Here is an 18,223-nt window from a genome sequence, read left to right on the forward strand (position 1 = left end):
CTGAATGTCTCCTGGGTGATGCAATCAGTATTTAAACAAATAATTTCTGCCCATCAATCATTCCTCTACTTCCTGCAATGAAGCTCCCTGGAGGAGTCATCAGATTCTCAATCTTGCTTGAAGACTGACAAGATGTCCCTGTGGACTCCCAAACTCTACTCCAGATGGGGAGGTGTCCTTAACACCAAGATTTTAAAAGCTCCAATTTCAGAGCAAGGGTCGAAAACTCACAGGTAAAGTTATAGTTATTTCAGGGTTCTGAAAAGACGCAAAACATGAAGGTAAGTAAAGGCTTTATTAACTTGAGACTTCTTAGCTATTTCTAAAAACGTTTTATAGCATTTTACCTATTTCATGTTTAATAAGCATTTTAGAGTTTAAAGGATATTTGAACGATATGCCTTTAGAATAACAGAATCATTTGATTTTACTAAGAAAAAAATTCACGTATTTACTTATTCTTCATTTGGGTGAAGTAATACAAATAATATGTTTCTAAATACGTTTTTTCAAGTGGACTCTTTGTGAATTAACTAGAAGGTAGAAGGCAAACACCTGCAGAAAACTGAGTATTAAAACAGAATATTGCGAGAAGTGAGGGGTTTGTAATTGTCCAGGCGTCAAGGAAGGAAGCAGAAGATCCTTTTGGCATAGAAATGACCCTTTCTGGTTGATCGCTTCATATAGGGACTCAGAAGTCTGGCAGCAACAACCTTGGCTCTTTTCCTGGTGTTTGTTTTCCTGGGAAACTCCAGCTGCGCTCCACAGGTAATCAAATGCAAAATAAAAAATTTTAAAACAATGCGCACTGTGTGTCCACTCTGCTCTTTCTTTCTTCCTTCTTGTTTTATTCTCTTCTTTTTTCTTTATTTTGCTGTAATAGAGGACTGAGCTGCAATGTTTTATTAACTGCTCTTCCCTTCTCCCGGGCTATAGAGACTGTTGGAGAGAAGGAATTGGACTCCTCAAGCTATGCTCTACCTGAAAGGGGCACGTAAGTTCCAAATATTTTGCTCTTCCTACAATAATGGAAGACCCTTAGGAGTCATGAACAGATAGATGGAGAGTTATGGAGAGAGAATAATGTCGAGTTTATTCCCTTAAATCATCAAGGCCATCAAAGAGACCGGTAGGTGAGGGAGGGGTGGGAGAGGGGAAGAGTCCCTGATTATTGGAAATCCTCCATCCTTATTAGAAATTCTCCATCCGAAACTGGAGGGTTGCTTGTCTTGGTCCAAATGGGGACTCGGGTTGCCTGGGAAATATCGCACTAACCCGACCTCCGCTCCAAAGCGCCCTGGCGGCGTCGGGTCAGGCGCGTGGCTTTCCTTCAGAGCTCCAGGGCTCCTGGCTCAGCCCGGGGTTGCGCTGGGAGCGCTGGAAACTCGGCAGCCCCGCGCGACCCTATCCTGGAGCAACCTGCCCCCTCCCCACGCCCGGGGACTGCGCTGTGCCGGGAGGAGCTGAGGTTTAAGCCCGGGTTGAGCTGAGGTTTAAGCCCGGGTTGTCCCGGGCCGGGTGGGCGCTGAGCCCCGGGTCTCGCTTTTGCAGAGGGTCGCCGCTTCATCTCCGACCAGAGCCGGAGAAAGGACCTCTCCGACCGGCCACTGCCGGGTGAGTGGCCAAGGGCGCAAGGGCGCTAGTCCCGCGCTTTTGGAATAGGATGGGGCGGGCAGGGCTTGCTCCGCGCTGGTGCCGAAAGAAAGCGTCTCCTCACCGGAAAGACGCGGCTCTGAGGCGCCCTCAGATACAGTCCGCCCGAGGGCAGCCCGGGTTGGCAGCAGCGGCTGGATGCCGAGCGCCGGAGCTGGGAGCTCGCTCGTCCAGCCCCGCGCCAATGGTGGCAAGGGCGGCCGAGGCTGGCGCTGAGGCTCCCCAAGCCTTATTGGCTTGCGGCTGTTCAGCCAGCCCTCTGGCTGCCAGGGTGTGCAGAGGTCCCCAGGGAGTTAGGGCCTGAGGTTCAGCTCAGAGGGGTAAGGCCAGATAGGAAGAACTTTGCAAATGCTTCTAGAAATGTATCTGCGCGTTTATGCAGGAACTTTACTCAGCCTCCTCTTAAACGCTGTTATTACTAAAATAAGAACTTACCTAGGAACTTCAAATGTATGCTTCTGTTTTACTAGAAAGAACTATCAAAGGTTCAAAATCAAAAGAGAAATATGCTGGCAGTTAAGGATGGGACCAAGGACTGTTCTTTTTCATGATAAACCTTTCCATCGTATTGTATTAACAACAATACAATTCGATGAAATTGTAAAGATTCAAATGCTAAAATTAAAGAGTATACTTACTTGGAAAAATACCAAACACTGTTGAACACATAGTGGGTGCTTAAATTTTTGTTTAGGCTCTTCAAACATGCTGTGTAACTGAGCTTATTTATTTTATGAGGTTAAGATTTGTTTCTTAACTTCAGTTGCCCCAAATTAGAAATCATGTTTTGTGCTGAATCAGAACAGTTTGTCTTTTTTCAACTTAGATTTGAAATAACCTTGAATTCTTAGCAGATACTCCTTCAGTCAAATAATTACCTTATATTCGGCCGCAAAGGTTAAATTATTATCTAAAATTCTCTTTGGCATATAGTTTAAAATTCTCTTCCATACCCTGTTTGTAAACTTGACATAACCAATTGTAAGTCATTTCCAAGGCAATTGTGACATGTTAAGAAATTAGTCTTCTGTGTAAGTAGTCCTTTGTTGAGGGGTCAAAATCTATTTCATAGAGATTTTTCTAGTATTGCTCCATGTTAGAGTAGGACTTATCTACATGAATATATAAATGCTAACAGAATCTGTATACATTTTTGTTTCTGCAGAGAGACGAAGCCCAAATCCGCGACTACTAACTATTCCAGAGGCAGCAACCATCTTACTGGCGTCCCTTCAGAAATCACCAGAAGGTACTAGCATAGTGGCCTCTTTCACCTGCGTAACAGAACAGCTTTGCTTACTTTCGGGATTCTGTGTTGAGTGCAACACCCCTCCCCCAGAATTTCTTGGCCTTAGGCCCAGAAATTCTAATTCTGTACTGCTTGAGTGAGGCCCAAGAATCTCTGTCCTTAAGAAGTTCCACATTATTCTGATGGTCGGATTTGAAAACAGGAACTTCAGAGCCAGTTAATAAAAGTTGAAATCATGAGAATGGAGATACCTTCTAGGGCTTAGATGTAGTGGGAAAAGGGAAGACAATAAAACACCCAAAAATCAAGGGAAATGGGGGGACATAGTACCAGTGAAGGGACATTAAAAGGAGCAAGCAGAAAGGTAAGAGGAAAATCAGAATAAGAGAGTATCCCAGAATTCATTCAGTAGTTGATGCTACTGATCACTCTCCTCTTGAAACTTTCCAGGGATGGAAACTCTCAGAATGGTTACTATAGCAGAATGGTTAGTAAGAATACAGAACTCAGGGGACATTAAACAGTGTGTCACAGGACTTCCCCCCACCTCCTGCCCAGTGACACAGCTTGCTGCTGCTATTCCATATCTGAAACTTTGTTTACAGAATGTGATACAAGAAAGTAAACTGCAAAGTTAAGAGAAAGCAGGTCTGAGGCTCTGGAGAGCTGGCATGACTCTCAGAACTCTTGCAGTGAAAAGGTGTGAAATAGTTGAATAATGGGTAGAGGATGCTGTATCCAAAGTGTTCTTTTTAAAACCCAAGACATGGAACCCAGCGATTTTTGAAGTCAGTACAAAAAGAGCTCTGATGGAGATTGGTTGATAGTGATGTTTTAGATTTGATTGTTGGGAAGATGTGCAGAGCCAGAAAGGAAAGCAACCTGTAATGGACAAGAGAGAGCTAATTTTAAAGAGGAGAGGTATCTTCATTAGCAATTTGAGGAAAGGACGTGATTATAGGTCCCCATCTTTTTTGGAAAATAAATATGTATTTTTTAATTATTGAAGTTTTCTAAGTGGATTGTCTCTGAAGATGAAATGACTAATTTTATTAGTCTAAATTGATAGAAAAGTTTTTGATTCCCATATGATAAATTAATCACTAGTCTTCTTTAGTATTTTTATTCTGTACTACCTCAGTATTATTTAGAAGGCTCTTATTTAGTGAATTATGGTTTCAGTGGAATTTATACAGGGATGCGGTTCTGGTTTTGTTTTGTTTTGTTTTGTTTTGTTTTGTTTTCTTCCTTCCCTTTAAAGAGAAGCCCATTTTCTGCAATGGTTTAAAGTGTGCTAGAAATTCAGGTTAAGAGGTAACCCCAACATTCAAATTATATTGCAACTAACTGAAAGAATGTGCTTTTATCTAGAGGTGATCTTAGAAGAAATTAGTAGATGCACTTTGCCCCTGGCCACTCCTTCTTCCTACCTTATTGTAACTTTTAGTCATTCTATCCTATTTTTAGAGTCCCAGGAACCTGCCATTGTCTAACTCTTTAAGTATCCCCACCTCAGATGTGTTACCTTATGCTCTAAAGTTTCGCGATCTCACCCAGCAAACGAGTGCCTCTTCTTTTTGTCTCATTTCCTCCCCAGAACTCTAGCTCCCCTAATAAAAGAACATTTGCAAATGTGTTCCCATGTCATCTTTCCCGAGTAAGATCCATTTTAACAGGAAATATAAAGAGACAGTCCTTTGATGCAAGTGAATTATTTTCATGGTGGGCGTTTTAGACATAAGTCAATCTGTGAGAGCAAGATACATGACTTTTGAGATTTTTACCAGACATACCATACTTTAGTTTCAGTCATTATAGAGGTTTAGATGTAAAATATGAATTCCCCAATGTGTCCCAAGCAGAGAAGAAAAGATTTTAAACTGAACAAATCAAAACCCATATTGTTTAAATTTTCAGTAGCAGAGTCCGTGAGTTAACATAGCTTAGAAGGCTAAATGTTTATTTCCTGAGATTCTCTTTGTCTTACCTTTTCCTCTATTAAAACACAGAGTGTATATTTAACTTTAAACAATTTTTTTTTCCTACAGATGAAGAAAAAAACTTTGATCAAACCAGATTCCTGGAAGACAGTCTGCTTAACTGGTGAAAATATACTAGATTATGTTTAATTATAATTCTATTCTCTTTGAAAACATGAAACATGTGAATAAAACCTTTGGGCCCTTTTATTCCATTTGTAATCTTAAGAACACACACAGATAGTTTTATTCTTTCAGAAACAAAATATATATAGGATGCTTAGCTGAGAACATCATCTTCTTCTTTCATTGCTTCAGGTCCTGTTTAGATGACCAAAAATGTTTTTAGATCACCTTGTGTCTTACTCTTGAGTTTCTTAGAATATTTATAATTATAAGGCTGAAGACTAAAGTGTTCTTTCCTTTTAACTATAGCCAGTACCTGTCTTGATCTTAGCTGTGTGTTTTTTTTTTTCATTTTGTTACCCACTTGCATTTTGTTTTCACTCAGCAGAAATTCTCCTTCTCTGTTTTCCTTTTATCCCATCCCCAAGAAGGTGGGAGGAAGGTGAGAAACATGGCAGGATGGGAAATAGGAGAGTACGACTCTCTATAGCTCATCCAGGAGTGATCAATTAAGAAGATAAATTGGATGACTGGGGAGAAGCCCTGTGATAGGAACACTTCAGTGTGGTTGCTGAGAGGAGACAGTCATTGAGGTAGAAGATTTGCCAAAGATGCAGAGCTCAGAGATCCCTTTGTGCTCTTTGGGAATTACCTTGCATTCAGTTTAGAAACATGGATCTAAAAGTTACTGGGAAATAAGCAGATGGAGACACACTCTGTTGTTTACGTATTGGAAGAAGGGAACAAGCCAGTTTTGTTAGAGGTAACTCATTTTCCATGACCAACAGACTCAACAGATTCAAGTACTCTGCTTACTCTAATTGACTAGACTCTAGGTTTTATTTGACCTCATAGCATTACATAAATCACTCTGATAATGTAAGTGCACAGTAATATGCCTGATCTCCTCCTTTTTAAAAGCCAACTTGAGTTCAGTACCATCTGAATACACACACACGCACATACACCCACACACGCATACACACATACACCTGTGGCAAACATAATAATGTATTTATTTGGAATTATAATATGACCACCATGTTAATTATTTTTACCTAATCAGAGTTGTTATTGACAAATGTCATAAGTGGAAAGTATTAATTCTTATTGTCATCACTATTTAGCCATTATTTAGTAGCTCAAGAATATCTTTATGTGAATGTCTCTGTAACTTGGAATTGCAATTTCATTGTGTTAAGTAATCAGAACTCTGCTTATAAGATTTATCTGTATCTTGTTTCATAATTTAATAATGAAACTAAATTCAAGTTAATGTAATGTTGATCTCTGTCAAAAAATAACTTGTGAGCATTAAAATATCTGTATGGCATTATAATAGGCACCTGTCATTAATTATGATTTGATTTGAAAGTAGACTTACTAGGTAGTGCTTACATCCAATTTATTGAAAATTTCTTTCCAAAAGCATTCTCTTTTATTTATACACGGTCCTAAGCACTTCACCATTAGGAGGGGTGGGACATTAAAAATTATTTACTCATCAGACATAAACTTGTACATATTGACTATTCAAATAGTATGTGTATTCAAAGAACACTTTTAACATCTCTTATGAAATAATTCTTCCCACAACTAACCAGAACAATCTCAAAAATGTCATACTAACCATTGTTTTAAAAGCTGTCTCAATGATCAATAGCTGTTAAAATATAGTTCCAAGTATTCTAAGTACTCAAATTCCTTGAATGTTCTTGTGTACAAATATGCTGATTAATTAAAAGGTCCCTCTTCCCAATTTTCTATAACTTTCCAACTCTCTTATGGTGTCTATATTCTGTTTATTTCTAGATTTTTAAAAAACCAAAATGAACAAGTGATCATAGATCAGAAAACCTTCACATTATATGGCTTGTGTTTTAAAATTGGGAATTTTCTGCCTTCTACACAGATACATGCACTAGAATACCTCGATCTGCAGGGAGGGCTTTCAGCCACTTTCTGCACAGTTCTCATTGCCCTTCTCTTTTTTGCCTCTATAGCCTACCTTGGCTATCTGGCCTCCATCCTGGGCTCTTAATTATTCTTTGTTTTCCAGTAGTTGCCTTCGCTCCCCCAATGTCATCATTGTGTTCCTAAGAGAGGAGAGAAGAAGGCGAAGTGGCCCTGGCTTGTTCAGATTAGCCTCCAGCTTGCATTTCTTTTTACCTGGTTATGATAAAGGAAAATGTGTATCTTACAACCTTGAATTACATTATTTTATCTTGATCACAAAGAAAGGGAAGTTGGGAATGTAACTTCATTCTGTTCAGTCGCTTCATACTGGGCTGTAAATTCCTTTAGAAAGAGCTCATTTTTAATTTGATTTGATCCTCACAACCACTGTGTGAAATAGGCCATTTTATTGCCGTTATTACTCATGGAAATTTGGGCTCATTCAATGAAGACTCTTTGGACCTCCCTAAGTAGACTTAACTAGTCCCCCTCCTGAGTCTTCCTTGTACCCTAGAAAACTATTAGTATAACAGCTGTAACATTTATGTTCTCATCTGAGTATGTAAAACCAGTTCTGTTCACTCTAACTCTTACCGTGGAAGACAGTAGTGTCTTGATCAGTTCAGGCTGCTAAAACAAAATACCACAAACTGTGTGCCTTATAAACAACAGAAATTTATTTCTCACAATTCTGGAGCCTGAGAAGTTCAAGATCAAGGTGTCAACAGAATCAGTGTCTGGTAGAAGGCCCATTTCTCATAGATGGCGCTTTCTTGCTGTGTCCTCACATGGTGGAAAGGGCAAGGCAGCTCTCTGGGGCCTCTTTTATAAGGGCAGTAATCCTATTCATGAGGGCCCTGTCCACGTGATCTAATCACTTCCCAAAGGCTCTGCCTCCTTTGTGGATACCATCACATTGGGGATTTGGATTTCAATACAGATGGGCCCAACTTATGATGGTTCAATTTATGATTTTTCAACTTTATGATGGGATGAAAGCAACACACAGTACACTCCTTGGCTTACCATGGATTTATATTCTGATAGGCTCATTATAAATTAAACATATCAGTGGGTTGGCCAGGCATGGTGGCTCATGCCTGTAATCCCAGCACTTTGGGAGGCCAAGGTGGGCACATCACTCGAGGCCAGAAGTTCAAAGACCGGCCTGACCAATATGCCAACACCCTGTCTCTACTAAAAAGAAAATACAAAAATTAGCCAGGTGTGGTGGCACATGCCTGTGGTCTGAGCTACTTGGGAGGCTGCAGCACAAGAATTGCTTGAGCCTGGGAGGTGGAGGTTGCAGTGAGCCAAGATCACACCACTGCACTCCAGCCTGGGTGACAGAGCAAGACTCTGTCAAAAAAAAAAAAAAAGAAAGAAAGAAAGAAAATATCATTGGGTTTATCCAAACATAATCCCATTGTAAGTTGGGGAGCATCTATATATGAATTTGGGGGGCACACAAACATTCAAACCATAGCAGGTGGTACAATCCATAAAACAGGTCTTTCTCTCAGCTGATCAGGCACCACACACTTTTTCTATAGTTCCTGTCCTTCAACTTATGAATACATACATTCTTTAAAAGCAACAATTTTTTGAACCTCTATGTCTCCCAAAAAGACCATTTATCTACGCAACTATTATGTACAAGGCACTGTACTAGACACAGAGCCTTCTACTAAAAAATCATATTTGCTTCTCCTCACCAGCTTTTGTCAGTCTTGGGGAAAAGGATGAAGAAATGACTAGAGTGGAGGGATGGAGTCACCTGGCAGCAGCTGTCTGAATAGGGGAACAAGTACAGGATAGAAGGTGATTCCTACACACACTGTCAAAGCCAGGTGTTTGCAAGTCAGCTAAATTCCATGTGCCCTATCATTTGTACACACTTATTATCATCAAATTATTATTTCATTGAACAAAAAGCACTTACATCTTCAGGTATTTTACTGTGTAGGCATGTTTTCAATAACAGTCAAGCAACCAGTTACCAATCAAGAGTATCATTTGAATAGACACGTTAAGCTAGTTTACTGGGGATACATTTTCATGGTTATTATAACAGTGAACCCTAGTTTATCACAGTATCTTTCTGGTACTTCAGCGAATAAGCCTATAATATAAGTCCATCTCATATTTTTTCTACTCTCCAGTACAGAGCATTTCAAACTGCTCTGCAGATGCTCGGTTAATTGGCATCCACAGGGCATTTGTCAAAGGTTAGATTTTAGGTCAATTATTTCTCTTCTTTCTGGACATCTAAGTAAAGTAAATTTCCAGCTATCTTCCATTTTGGTCTGATTTGCTGCTTGTATCCAACAGTTTTCTACTTTTTTCTAGCTAATGCAGCAATAGGAGGGCTGGATTACAGTTTTCCAATGGTCTTGAACCATCTGACACCTTGTCGTTGCTGCTGTTCCATTTTTGTGATCAATAATCCAGCACTGAGAAGACCAAAACTTTTTTAGAGCCTCTTCAGAACAAGGCCAATTGATATGTCAATAAAGGAACTCACTGTGAGTTAAATGGAACTCACAGTGAATAACTACTTAGTTAGAAAAAAAGCAATCCAAGAGTGTGATTTTTGTTTTTGTTTTGTTGCCAATTTAGACTTAATTGCCCTTAAAACATAAATCGGCTAAATTAACAATCATTCATCTGTGACTCTATGCACATCACAGAATATGTTGAGGCATTGCCATTATTACAACTGAATAGATGTTCTATTTTTTTCTAACTATTTTTTAAAAAGATAGCTTCTCTAGGAATTATTCATAACAGCTGCTTCCCACATGTTATTCGAATGTCTAAACAATTTTTAAACAAGGCATTATCAGTGAAAGTTGTTTTTAAATATTAATGTATTTTTTCCTTGGATTTAACAACTTATCATCTATGAAGAAACAAGGCATTATCAGTGAAAGTTAAGTTATTAAATATTAATGTATTTATTTACTTGGATTTTACAAGTTATCATCTATGAAGATTGACCAAATTTTATAAAGGCTTTCTATTTAAACAATAGAAAAATGTTACAGTAAGATGGTGGTACCATGCACATGGTAATATCTTCCATTAATTTCAACATCAATTCTAGATTTCAAAAGTGACATAAATGTCCATTAATATGCATCAAAATATGGACTTAGGATAGCTATTCACTCATGGATTTTTGTCTCTGCAAAACTACATCTAAATCATGGTTCTGATGCATGTGAAAAATGAAAATAATCAGTAAAAACCTAGCTATTTAAAATACGTAGGTAGTGCAGATTCATGGGTAAGATCAACGTTTTCAGGGGGGAAATGGGAAATTTGTGTGGTGGGGTAGAGAAGCTGCATAAATAGTAAGCAAAGGATTCTGATGATAATTTAAAAATAAACAGAGTAAGAGAAAATCCTTACCACTTAAATTCACCATTTTAAAAACACTTTTCTGTCTTCTGCCTTTAATGAGTGCTGCTCCTCATGCCTAACTTTATGGGGGAAACAAGAGTTGGGGAAAATAACTTGGATCTTATTCTAAATTACAAAATTGTCATTCACTCAATTTCTTCCACTTTTTAGGCAGAGAATAAACCCCGTTGTAATACTTAGAAGGAGAAAATGAAATTTGTGGCATTTTTATTTTAAATAATTAGTCTTACTTTGCTTTTTTAAATTAGCTCCTCTCAGCACATGTAGAATTCAGTTCTTATATTCACCATGCAGCTTTTTCTTCCCGTGAGGAATGTGGCTCAGTGAAAATGGTGACTTGATATTCAACCGATCCCTTTCAGCCTCCTCTTCCTCATCATATCTCTCATCCTCCACTTCATCTTCCACATCACTGCTCTGAGGACTGGAGGCCTGAGACCCTGAAGGAGAAGGTGGTACTGAGGAAGGCCTGGGATATTTAAATCCTTCTGTCTGCCAAAGACAAAAATAAGACATAAACATCATAACACTTTCTTGGTTTCCAAGGATGTAAATACTATGCATGCACTATCAATTTTTTAAGTAGTTATCTATCTTTTGTAGTCTGGGTGCTAGTAAACTTTGATTGATTTTGATTTTGATACCACCAGTCTCAAGAGGGATTCATTCAATATATAACCATTCTTTATTAAGTAATGAAATGTGCTAGGTGTTATACATATATTATTATCATCTCATCTTTTAACAACACTCTGATAAATATGTTTTTTTCAGTACAGAAGAAAATGGAGGGTTAGAGGGGTCAAGTAACTTGCCCAACATCACGCAGCACATAAATGGTAGAGCAAAGATTTGTGCCGGGTCTGTGATGACTCCAGAAACTTTAATGTCAACTGCCACCTTACACTGCTGATACTGTTAATCTCTAAGTCTCAAATTTGTTCAACAAAGCTTTTGGATGTGGGTAGCCTGGAAATGCCATGGACAGCCACCACTAGGAGGCATCCTGGAAGTCAGGCCACTTAATTGACCCTACAATTACACCAGTTGCTGTTATTTCAGTTAATGAGAAAATACCACTAGACTTTAATTAATTTGCCCTTCTACTTGAGATACTGAGATAACTTATTTGATAAACACATACTTAGCACCAATTATGTATCAGGCACAACAATGCCACTAAAGAACCTAGATGAAAAAACATGATTGGAGTGCATTTGATTGAATGGGGAGACAGATGTATAAAAGTGTTATAGCGCTCATCACTCTGTATTTCAATTATTGTATACATTATTATCATGTCATACATATACAGTCATTTTAAGGTTCAGATACTTTACCAGTTAGCAATACAACAAAAGAACTGAGTTCTGCACTTGAGACCTAGCTTGAAGTAGGTGCTCAATGCTTATTAGATATAATAACTGGATAAATAAGTAGATAAGCAGATAAATGGATGAATATTGCTGAATTATCATTAAGTGGAATGACCACCTCTGAATAAGCTAAGCAATCAACTCTGAATGCTAGAATCATAAACATGAAAGTCAGAATTTGTAGCCTGAGGGTTTAAGAAAACCTTATCACCTTTTTTATGGGCAGATTTTACTTCAGGTTAACTTTCTAGATCTGTTCCTCTGGAAACCTGATATAGGTGGAATATAAGTCATGTTATTAGGGAGAGTTGTTTATGGTAACAGTGACCCCTGATTGAGAAATTATATCTGAACTGAAAAATCTATACATACTTGATAAGGAGCCAGAGTTTTTGGGAATTTCTGAATGACTCTTATAAGATGACTCATAATTGGGCATATTCCTTGCAGGGAGCATGAAAGCTGGTTTGCAGGGATTTACATGAGATAGAGGCTCCTGTGGGGCATGGAGCTACTAAGCTAAGGTGATCTCATTTGCAATGGTATGGGTCTTATCTTCTTGCACCTAAGCTGTCACCTAGTGTGTAGGGGGCCAAAGGTGTTATCTCTTGGATCGCTGTGTAGATTACTGCAAGGACTAATCCCACTAAAGAGAAATGCCTGACGCTACCCTGCTTCAAGTGGCACCTCATGTCTTCTCCCTGCTAAGTGAATCTGATGACAAATGTGGCCTATAGCAGTCTTATGAACATAAATGTCTAGTAGGATTTTAGAAGAAGACACCCTGGTGGGCATTGATGATTGGAACATAAACGCTCATCTAGTTCAATTCCTCCTGGGGTGCTGAACTTACTCTATTTTACTCTTGCCAAGCGGTCACCCTACATTTAAACACTTCCTTGGAGAGCAAATTCACTTTCGATTAAAGCAGTCCAGTTTGTTTTTGAACAACTCCCCAAAGAACAAATGTCCATCAGAACCATTTCAAGCATTAAGGCAGAGAAAGTTTTAATTCAGAGATGCTTCTCCAATGAGATGAATTAACTGTCGAGAGCTTTAAGACAGTCTGATTTGTGAGTTCCTCTCTCTCTCCTTTGGTTTGATTCAACATTATGAAAAAGTATCATAGCTTGTGTGCATAGCTACTTCCAAATTTAAATGTATTATTTAAACTTATAAAAAGAAATATAGCCTTCAAAAAAAACAATACATTGAATATTTACCGTTGGTGGTGATGTTAGTTCCACATGGAATTTATCTGGAAAAGCTCTGCTTAATGTCAGGTGTCTGGCATGCTGGTAATACTATTGATAGAAAGTCAAATCACAGGTTAATAAAAACCCTTAGATATCTCAATAATCAAGGTATTAAATAAGGCCTTATTCTCCTAGTTCTGAAACATATATATTTTTTAAAGTGACAGAATCTATGCACTCTAAGTTTGAGACTCAGGAAAAAAATTACAGTTTATAGTTTTACTATTTTTCAACCCATAGGCAAAGTAATACTATAAAATGCTGGGGAAGAATGCCCATACTGGTCATATTGAGCTCTGAATTGAGCATTAAGGTGACTGAAAACACTGGTTTCATTCCACAGAGAAGCAGTGTGGCATGGAAAAAAGATAGGGCCTGAATATTCAGATAAATTGGGTGTAAATCCTGCTTCAGACCTTAGGCAAGAAACATCACTTCTAAAAGCCTACTGTATCTATCTTCATTGCAAGATGGAGGTAGTAAAATTAATCATCCAGGTTGTAATGAGCACTGGCATTTGTGTGTGCAGATACTCAGCAAATGGCAGCATCTATCATTCAGCCAAGAGTGTTCAGCACTGTGCAAACAGACACATTATGTGAAGGCAAAGTCAATTCATTTATTATTAAATCACTACTGCTAAGCTATGTGAGCATCCAGGTGTTTATAAACTTACTGCATGATTGAGAGGAGGTATTTTTCCTGTACTGATCATTTTGAAAAACCGTATTATTCCCATTACTCTCTACAGTTGAGAAATATGACTACACTATTTCTCTAGAGAGAAACAAAGTAGAGACTTTTCTCTTGATGTTTTCTTCAACTTCATAAAATGTTTCCTTATACCGGTAATACATCAAGTGAGACACTGACACTGGAATAGCTAGTAAGATCAGTGCTAGATCCTGATGGACTTGCTATTATGAATAGACTCAAACTAAACATGAAGAAATACGTTTAGGACTTTGTAAACTCATTAAATTTTAAAAAGTACATGGAGACACTGAGATTTTAACAATTATAATATTGGATTAACTTTAGAGATTATGACTAGAATCAACATGTTTATAGTCCAGTGGAATTTTTTAAGTGGTCTGCTGTGTTTAACAAAACTTGCTTACTCTGCCTAAGTATCTCCAATCCAGAAGATCTGAGAGCCTCTCAGTTCTATTCCTCTGGATAATCCTCTGGCGGCGTGACTGTTTGCAAAATCCATAGAGAAACTTAGTCAGCTGATTGCAAGAATCATCCGGAGAACGGAACCGCCTGTCAACGATGTAAATACCTGAAGAACACAAAAGCCAAAGCACAAGTAAAAGTAGGACTAACCTTAAACATTTGTTCTCCTGTGATTTACTAACTCTTTGGTTCCATCAAAAACCTATGCATTAACTACCCCCTGACTCAGGAATTACCCCCGCTTTATTCTTTTCTAAGGCCCTAATTCCCTTCTAATGGTTTACAACCATCGCCGACATACAGCCAACGAAGTGGATCTTGCTGAAAAAAACTCTGGCAGTCTAGGGATACACTGGATCAGTGATCCTCCATGGTGTTGCTCACTAACCAGAATTTCCAGGGCAGGGCCTGGATATCTCTGCCTTTTAAGTTCCCCAGTGTTCCCACTGTGCAGCCAAGGCTGAAAACCCCAGATCTAGCCTGAGGAAAGAGCAACAGTACACCTGTAAAAGACTGAGGGAAGGCCGGGGCTTGGTAGCTCACACCTGTAATCCCAGCAGTTTGGGAGGCAGAGGTGGGTGGATTCCTTGAGCCCAGGAGTTCAAGACCAACCTGGGCAACCTGAGGAAATCCCATCTCTAAATACAAAATTTAGCCAGGCGTGGTGGTGTGCGCCTGTAGCCCCAGCTACTCGGGAGGTTGAGGCAGGAGAATCACCTGAGCCAGAAATGTGGAGACTGCAGTGAGCCAGGATCAGGCCACTGCACTCCAGCCTGGGCAACAGAGTGAGACCATGTTTCCAAAAAAAAAAAAGACAAACATGGCCCAGGGAATTGGCAATGTATAGGCAGACAATATATCCCATTTTAACTTTTCTTGCTGCTAGGGAATATGAACAGACAGATAATGGTATGCAAATTATTTTGCCATCTTAAACAATTTAGGTGAACTTTGCTAAGTTGTCATGGGCCTTTAAAATAATAACAATAACAACAATAACAATAATAATAATATATGTACTATCTAATGACCAACATATGTACTCTAAGACCATGGTTATTGTCATATCATTTCTAGGCAGCAGAAGGGATCAAAATTCAGGGGGGAAAAAAGGTAAAGGACAAAGTTTGTCCAAGTTTTGCACTCTTTTTGCAGTTTGTCTTATGGGCAATATATTAATATTAATAGCATTCTTATGTTATCTGTGGGCCACATATTTAAAGCTACTTTTTTTTCCCCACTTTTAGTTTAGGTTCAGGGGGTACATGTGCACATTTGTTAGATGGGTACATTTCATATTGCTGAGGCTTGGTGTACAAATGATCCCATCGCCCAGGTGATTAACATAGTGCCTGGTGGGTAGTCTTTTAACCCACACCCCTTCCCCCACTCCCCAATCAAGCAGTCCCCAGATGTTTATTGTTCCCATCTTTGTGTCTATGTGTATTCAGTGTTTAGCTCTCACTTATAAGTGGAAACATGCAGTATTTGGTTATCTGTTCCCGCATTAATTCACTTAAGATAATGACCTCCAGCTGCATCCATGTTGCTGCAAAGGACATAATTCTATTTATAAACCTACTTTTTTTTTTTTTTTGAGACAGCCTGAGGCTCTGTCACCCAGGCAGGAGTGCAGTGGCACGATCTCAGCTCACTGCCTCCTCCGCCTCCCAGGTTCAAGTGAGGAACCTGGCCTCACTGCCTCAGCCTCCGGAGTAGCTGGAATTACAGGTGTGCGCCACCATACTTGGCTAATTTTTTTGTATTTTTAGTAGAGATGGGATTTTGCCATGTTGGCCATGCTGGTCTCGAACCCCTGACCTCAAGTGATCCACTCACCTCAGCTTCCCAAAGTGCTGGGATTACAGGCATGAGCCACTGTGCCCAGCCTAAATTGACTTTTAATTAAACAAGAAATATAAAAACATTAGTTTAATTATCAGGATAGCTTTAGAGTTAGGCTCTGTAAAGACCCTGTGCTTTGTTTGGTTAGAGGTCACGTCTCCCCAGGATGGGTTAATGATGAAAAACCTCACCGTAAGCAGTAGGATCAGCCACGTGCTCCTGCATGAAACAGCCAAACCCGGAGAGATTCGTGGTCACACTTGGGATACCCATCACAGTGCATTCAGCTGCCGGGGAAATAGACCAAAGCTTGGCTTCAGACCAGTGCCTATATCCTTGTATGCACTCAGAGGAGGAAAAGGCCCTAGTCCTCCTAATAATAGCAATGTTCACTTTGTGTCAGTTGCAACACTAAACTCTTTACATGTCTCACTAACTTATTTAATCTCTTAACAATCCTGTGAAGTGGGGCCATCATTATCCCCATCTTACAGCTGAAGAAATTGAGGCACAGAGAAATTAATAACTTTCCCACCTTCACAAAGCCAGGGTTCATGGTATAGCTGGGATTTGAAGTCAGGCACCCGGCTGCAGAACCCTTGTGCGGAACTGCCAGGCTCCACTGCAGCTTCAATCCCAGCTGGTTTTGTTTTTTGCTTCTTTCTAGCCTGTGTTTCTAAGTACTTGGCAAGTTTACAGGGTAGGTTAAATATGTTTTGGATGCGACCAGCTTCTTCCCCCATTTAAATCTCCCTTGGCACATATTCCTTCCACTGTCTCAGGAGCTCAATAAATGGATGATCTCTTTCAGTCCTCCCTCACCTTTGAATCAAAATCTGTTTTCCAGGAAATAACTGATATGTCTTAAAAATTTTACTAGTCTCAAGGATGTCTGCATTTTTAGGAATTTATATTTGATAATAGAATTACCCTTGGTTGGTGAGTGGAGATGGATGAAAAAAAGATCTTCCCATTACCCGTGAAGTAACACAATTTAGACAGCAACCTTATCTCTTGCTCTGCAAATGTTTCCTCTTGGTTTAGCTGTATAGCTATGGAGTTGTGGTTCTCTAATTTTAGTGGTGGGTGGTGCAGAGGAGGAAAGTGGGATGGGGACTATCAGACCTTTTGAGAGTCTGATGAACATTTTGGAGCTCCTCTCCAGAAATATTCTTCCTTTTTTTCTTTTTACACACTTTTATTTCCTCAGACTTCCTCCTGGACTCAGCTCCACCTTCTATGGGAGTCCGGAGTTGGAGAGTATCTCTTATTTTCTTTTTTAAAAAATTTTACTTTAAGTTCTGGGACACACTGAACGTGCAGGTTTGTTACATAGGTATACACGTGCTATGGTGCTTTACTGCACCTATCAACCCATCGTCTAGGTTTTAAGCCCTGCATGCATTAGGTATTTGTCCTAATGCTCTCCCTCACCTCTCCCCACAACCCGACAGGCCCCGATGTGTGATGTTCCCCTCCCTGTGTCCATGTGTTCTCATTGTTCAACTCCCACTTATGAGCAAGAACATGCGGTGTTTGGTTTTCTGTTCCTGTGTTAGTTTGCTGAGGATGATGAAGAGAAATATTCTTATACACATATGTATACAAAATTTTGTCTACAATGCCATGAAAGTTCACAGATCCTTAATGTTTATTAAATGGCCATCAATTCACTACGTAGTAATATTCCAGGCGCCCATGAAGTTTAGTATATGTTCGTTGAATTAATTTAATGAAATAAGTGCTTATATTTATTTGGCTCTCTGAAAACACATTTTGATGAATACTTTCTAGAGTGAGTTAGATCTAGTAACATGTAAAAAGATTATTCTAAAAATATTAGAGAGTTATCTAATATGCTAATGTTAAATGTATACCACCGGAAGTCACATTCTTTCTGTAACTATAGGTTAGGGGAAGAGTGACCAGCTCCCTTTGGTTAATGTAAAACACAGCGTGACTCATTCACTATGGACTATTCCACAAACTCCCTTATTTGTCTATTTATAATATCCCTTGTAACATCTTCTTTGGCCTTTATCTTAAAACATTAGATATATCTCCTCTATCACTTTGGGTTGTTAAGTTTAACTTTGCCCTATAAAATGACACTTTGGTGGACAGTCAGCTGTTAGTTCTATAACATTTTCTTGACCTGACAGAAAGGACTTCCTACAT

General features: G+C 39.1%; 2 protein-coding genes across 3 annotated transcripts in view; one reads left to right on the top strand and one right to left on the bottom strand.

The window, feature by feature from the left end:
- Positions 1 to 98: 98 nt before the first annotated feature.
- On the top strand, positions 99 to 6,346 carry SPX (spexin hormone). 2 transcript variants are annotated; one of them, XM_054443814.2, is made up of 6 exons: positions 99 to 281; positions 688 to 768; positions 937 to 994; positions 1,552 to 1,614; positions 2,819 to 2,902; positions 4,951 to 6,346. In XM_054443814.2, the coding sequence occupies exons 1-6, from the start codon at positions 276 to 278 to the stop codon at positions 5,007 to 5,009; spliced, it is 351 nt and encodes a 116-aa protein (XP_054299789.1). In that variant the 5' UTR covers positions 99 to 275; the 3' UTR covers positions 5,010 to 6,346. The 2 variants fall into 2 exon arrangements, with proteins under 2 accessions (XP_054299789.1, XP_054299790.1); XM_054443815.2 differs by lacking the exon at positions 1,552 to 1,614 and having other exon boundaries at positions 136 to 281.
- Positions 6,347 to 9,815: 3,469 nt separating this feature from the next.
- The window catches only part of GYS2 (glycogen synthase 2), a 73,352-nt gene continuing 64,944 nt past the window's right edge, over positions 9,816 to 18,223 (bottom strand). Inside the window, exons 13-16 of the mRNA XM_054443418.1 lie at positions 16,237 to 16,332; positions 14,143 to 14,306; positions 12,989 to 13,069; positions 9,816 to 10,881 (exon numbers count right to left, since the gene is read on the bottom strand). Coding sequence (XP_054299393.1) covers positions 10,660 to 10,881; positions 12,989 to 13,069; positions 14,143 to 14,306; positions 16,237 to 16,332 — 563 coding nt within the window. The 3' untranslated portion in view covers positions 9,816 to 10,659. The remainder of the gene's footprint in view (positions 10,882 to 12,988; positions 13,070 to 14,142; positions 14,307 to 16,236; positions 16,333 to 18,223) is intronic.

This window comes from Pongo pygmaeus, chromosome 10, assembly GCF_028885625.2.
Source record: "Pongo pygmaeus isolate AG05252 chromosome 10, NHGRI_mPonPyg2-v2.0_pri, whole genome shotgun sequence".
In the NCBI taxonomy this organism is placed as follows: domain Eukaryota; kingdom Metazoa; phylum Chordata; class Mammalia; order Primates; family Hominidae; genus Pongo; species Pongo pygmaeus.

Bases quoted from the DNA above. Each gene is read 5' to 3' on its own strand.
- SPX (XM_054443814.2), top strand. The intron at 995-1,551 runs GTAAGTTCCAAA...TCGCTTTTGCAG, and splicing joins GCTCTACCTGAAAGGGGCAC to AGGGTCGCCGCTTCATCTCC. The intron at 1,615-2,818 runs GTGAGTGGCCAA...TTGTTTCTGCAG, and splicing joins CTCCGACCGGCCACTGCCGG to AGAGACGAAGCCCAAATCCG.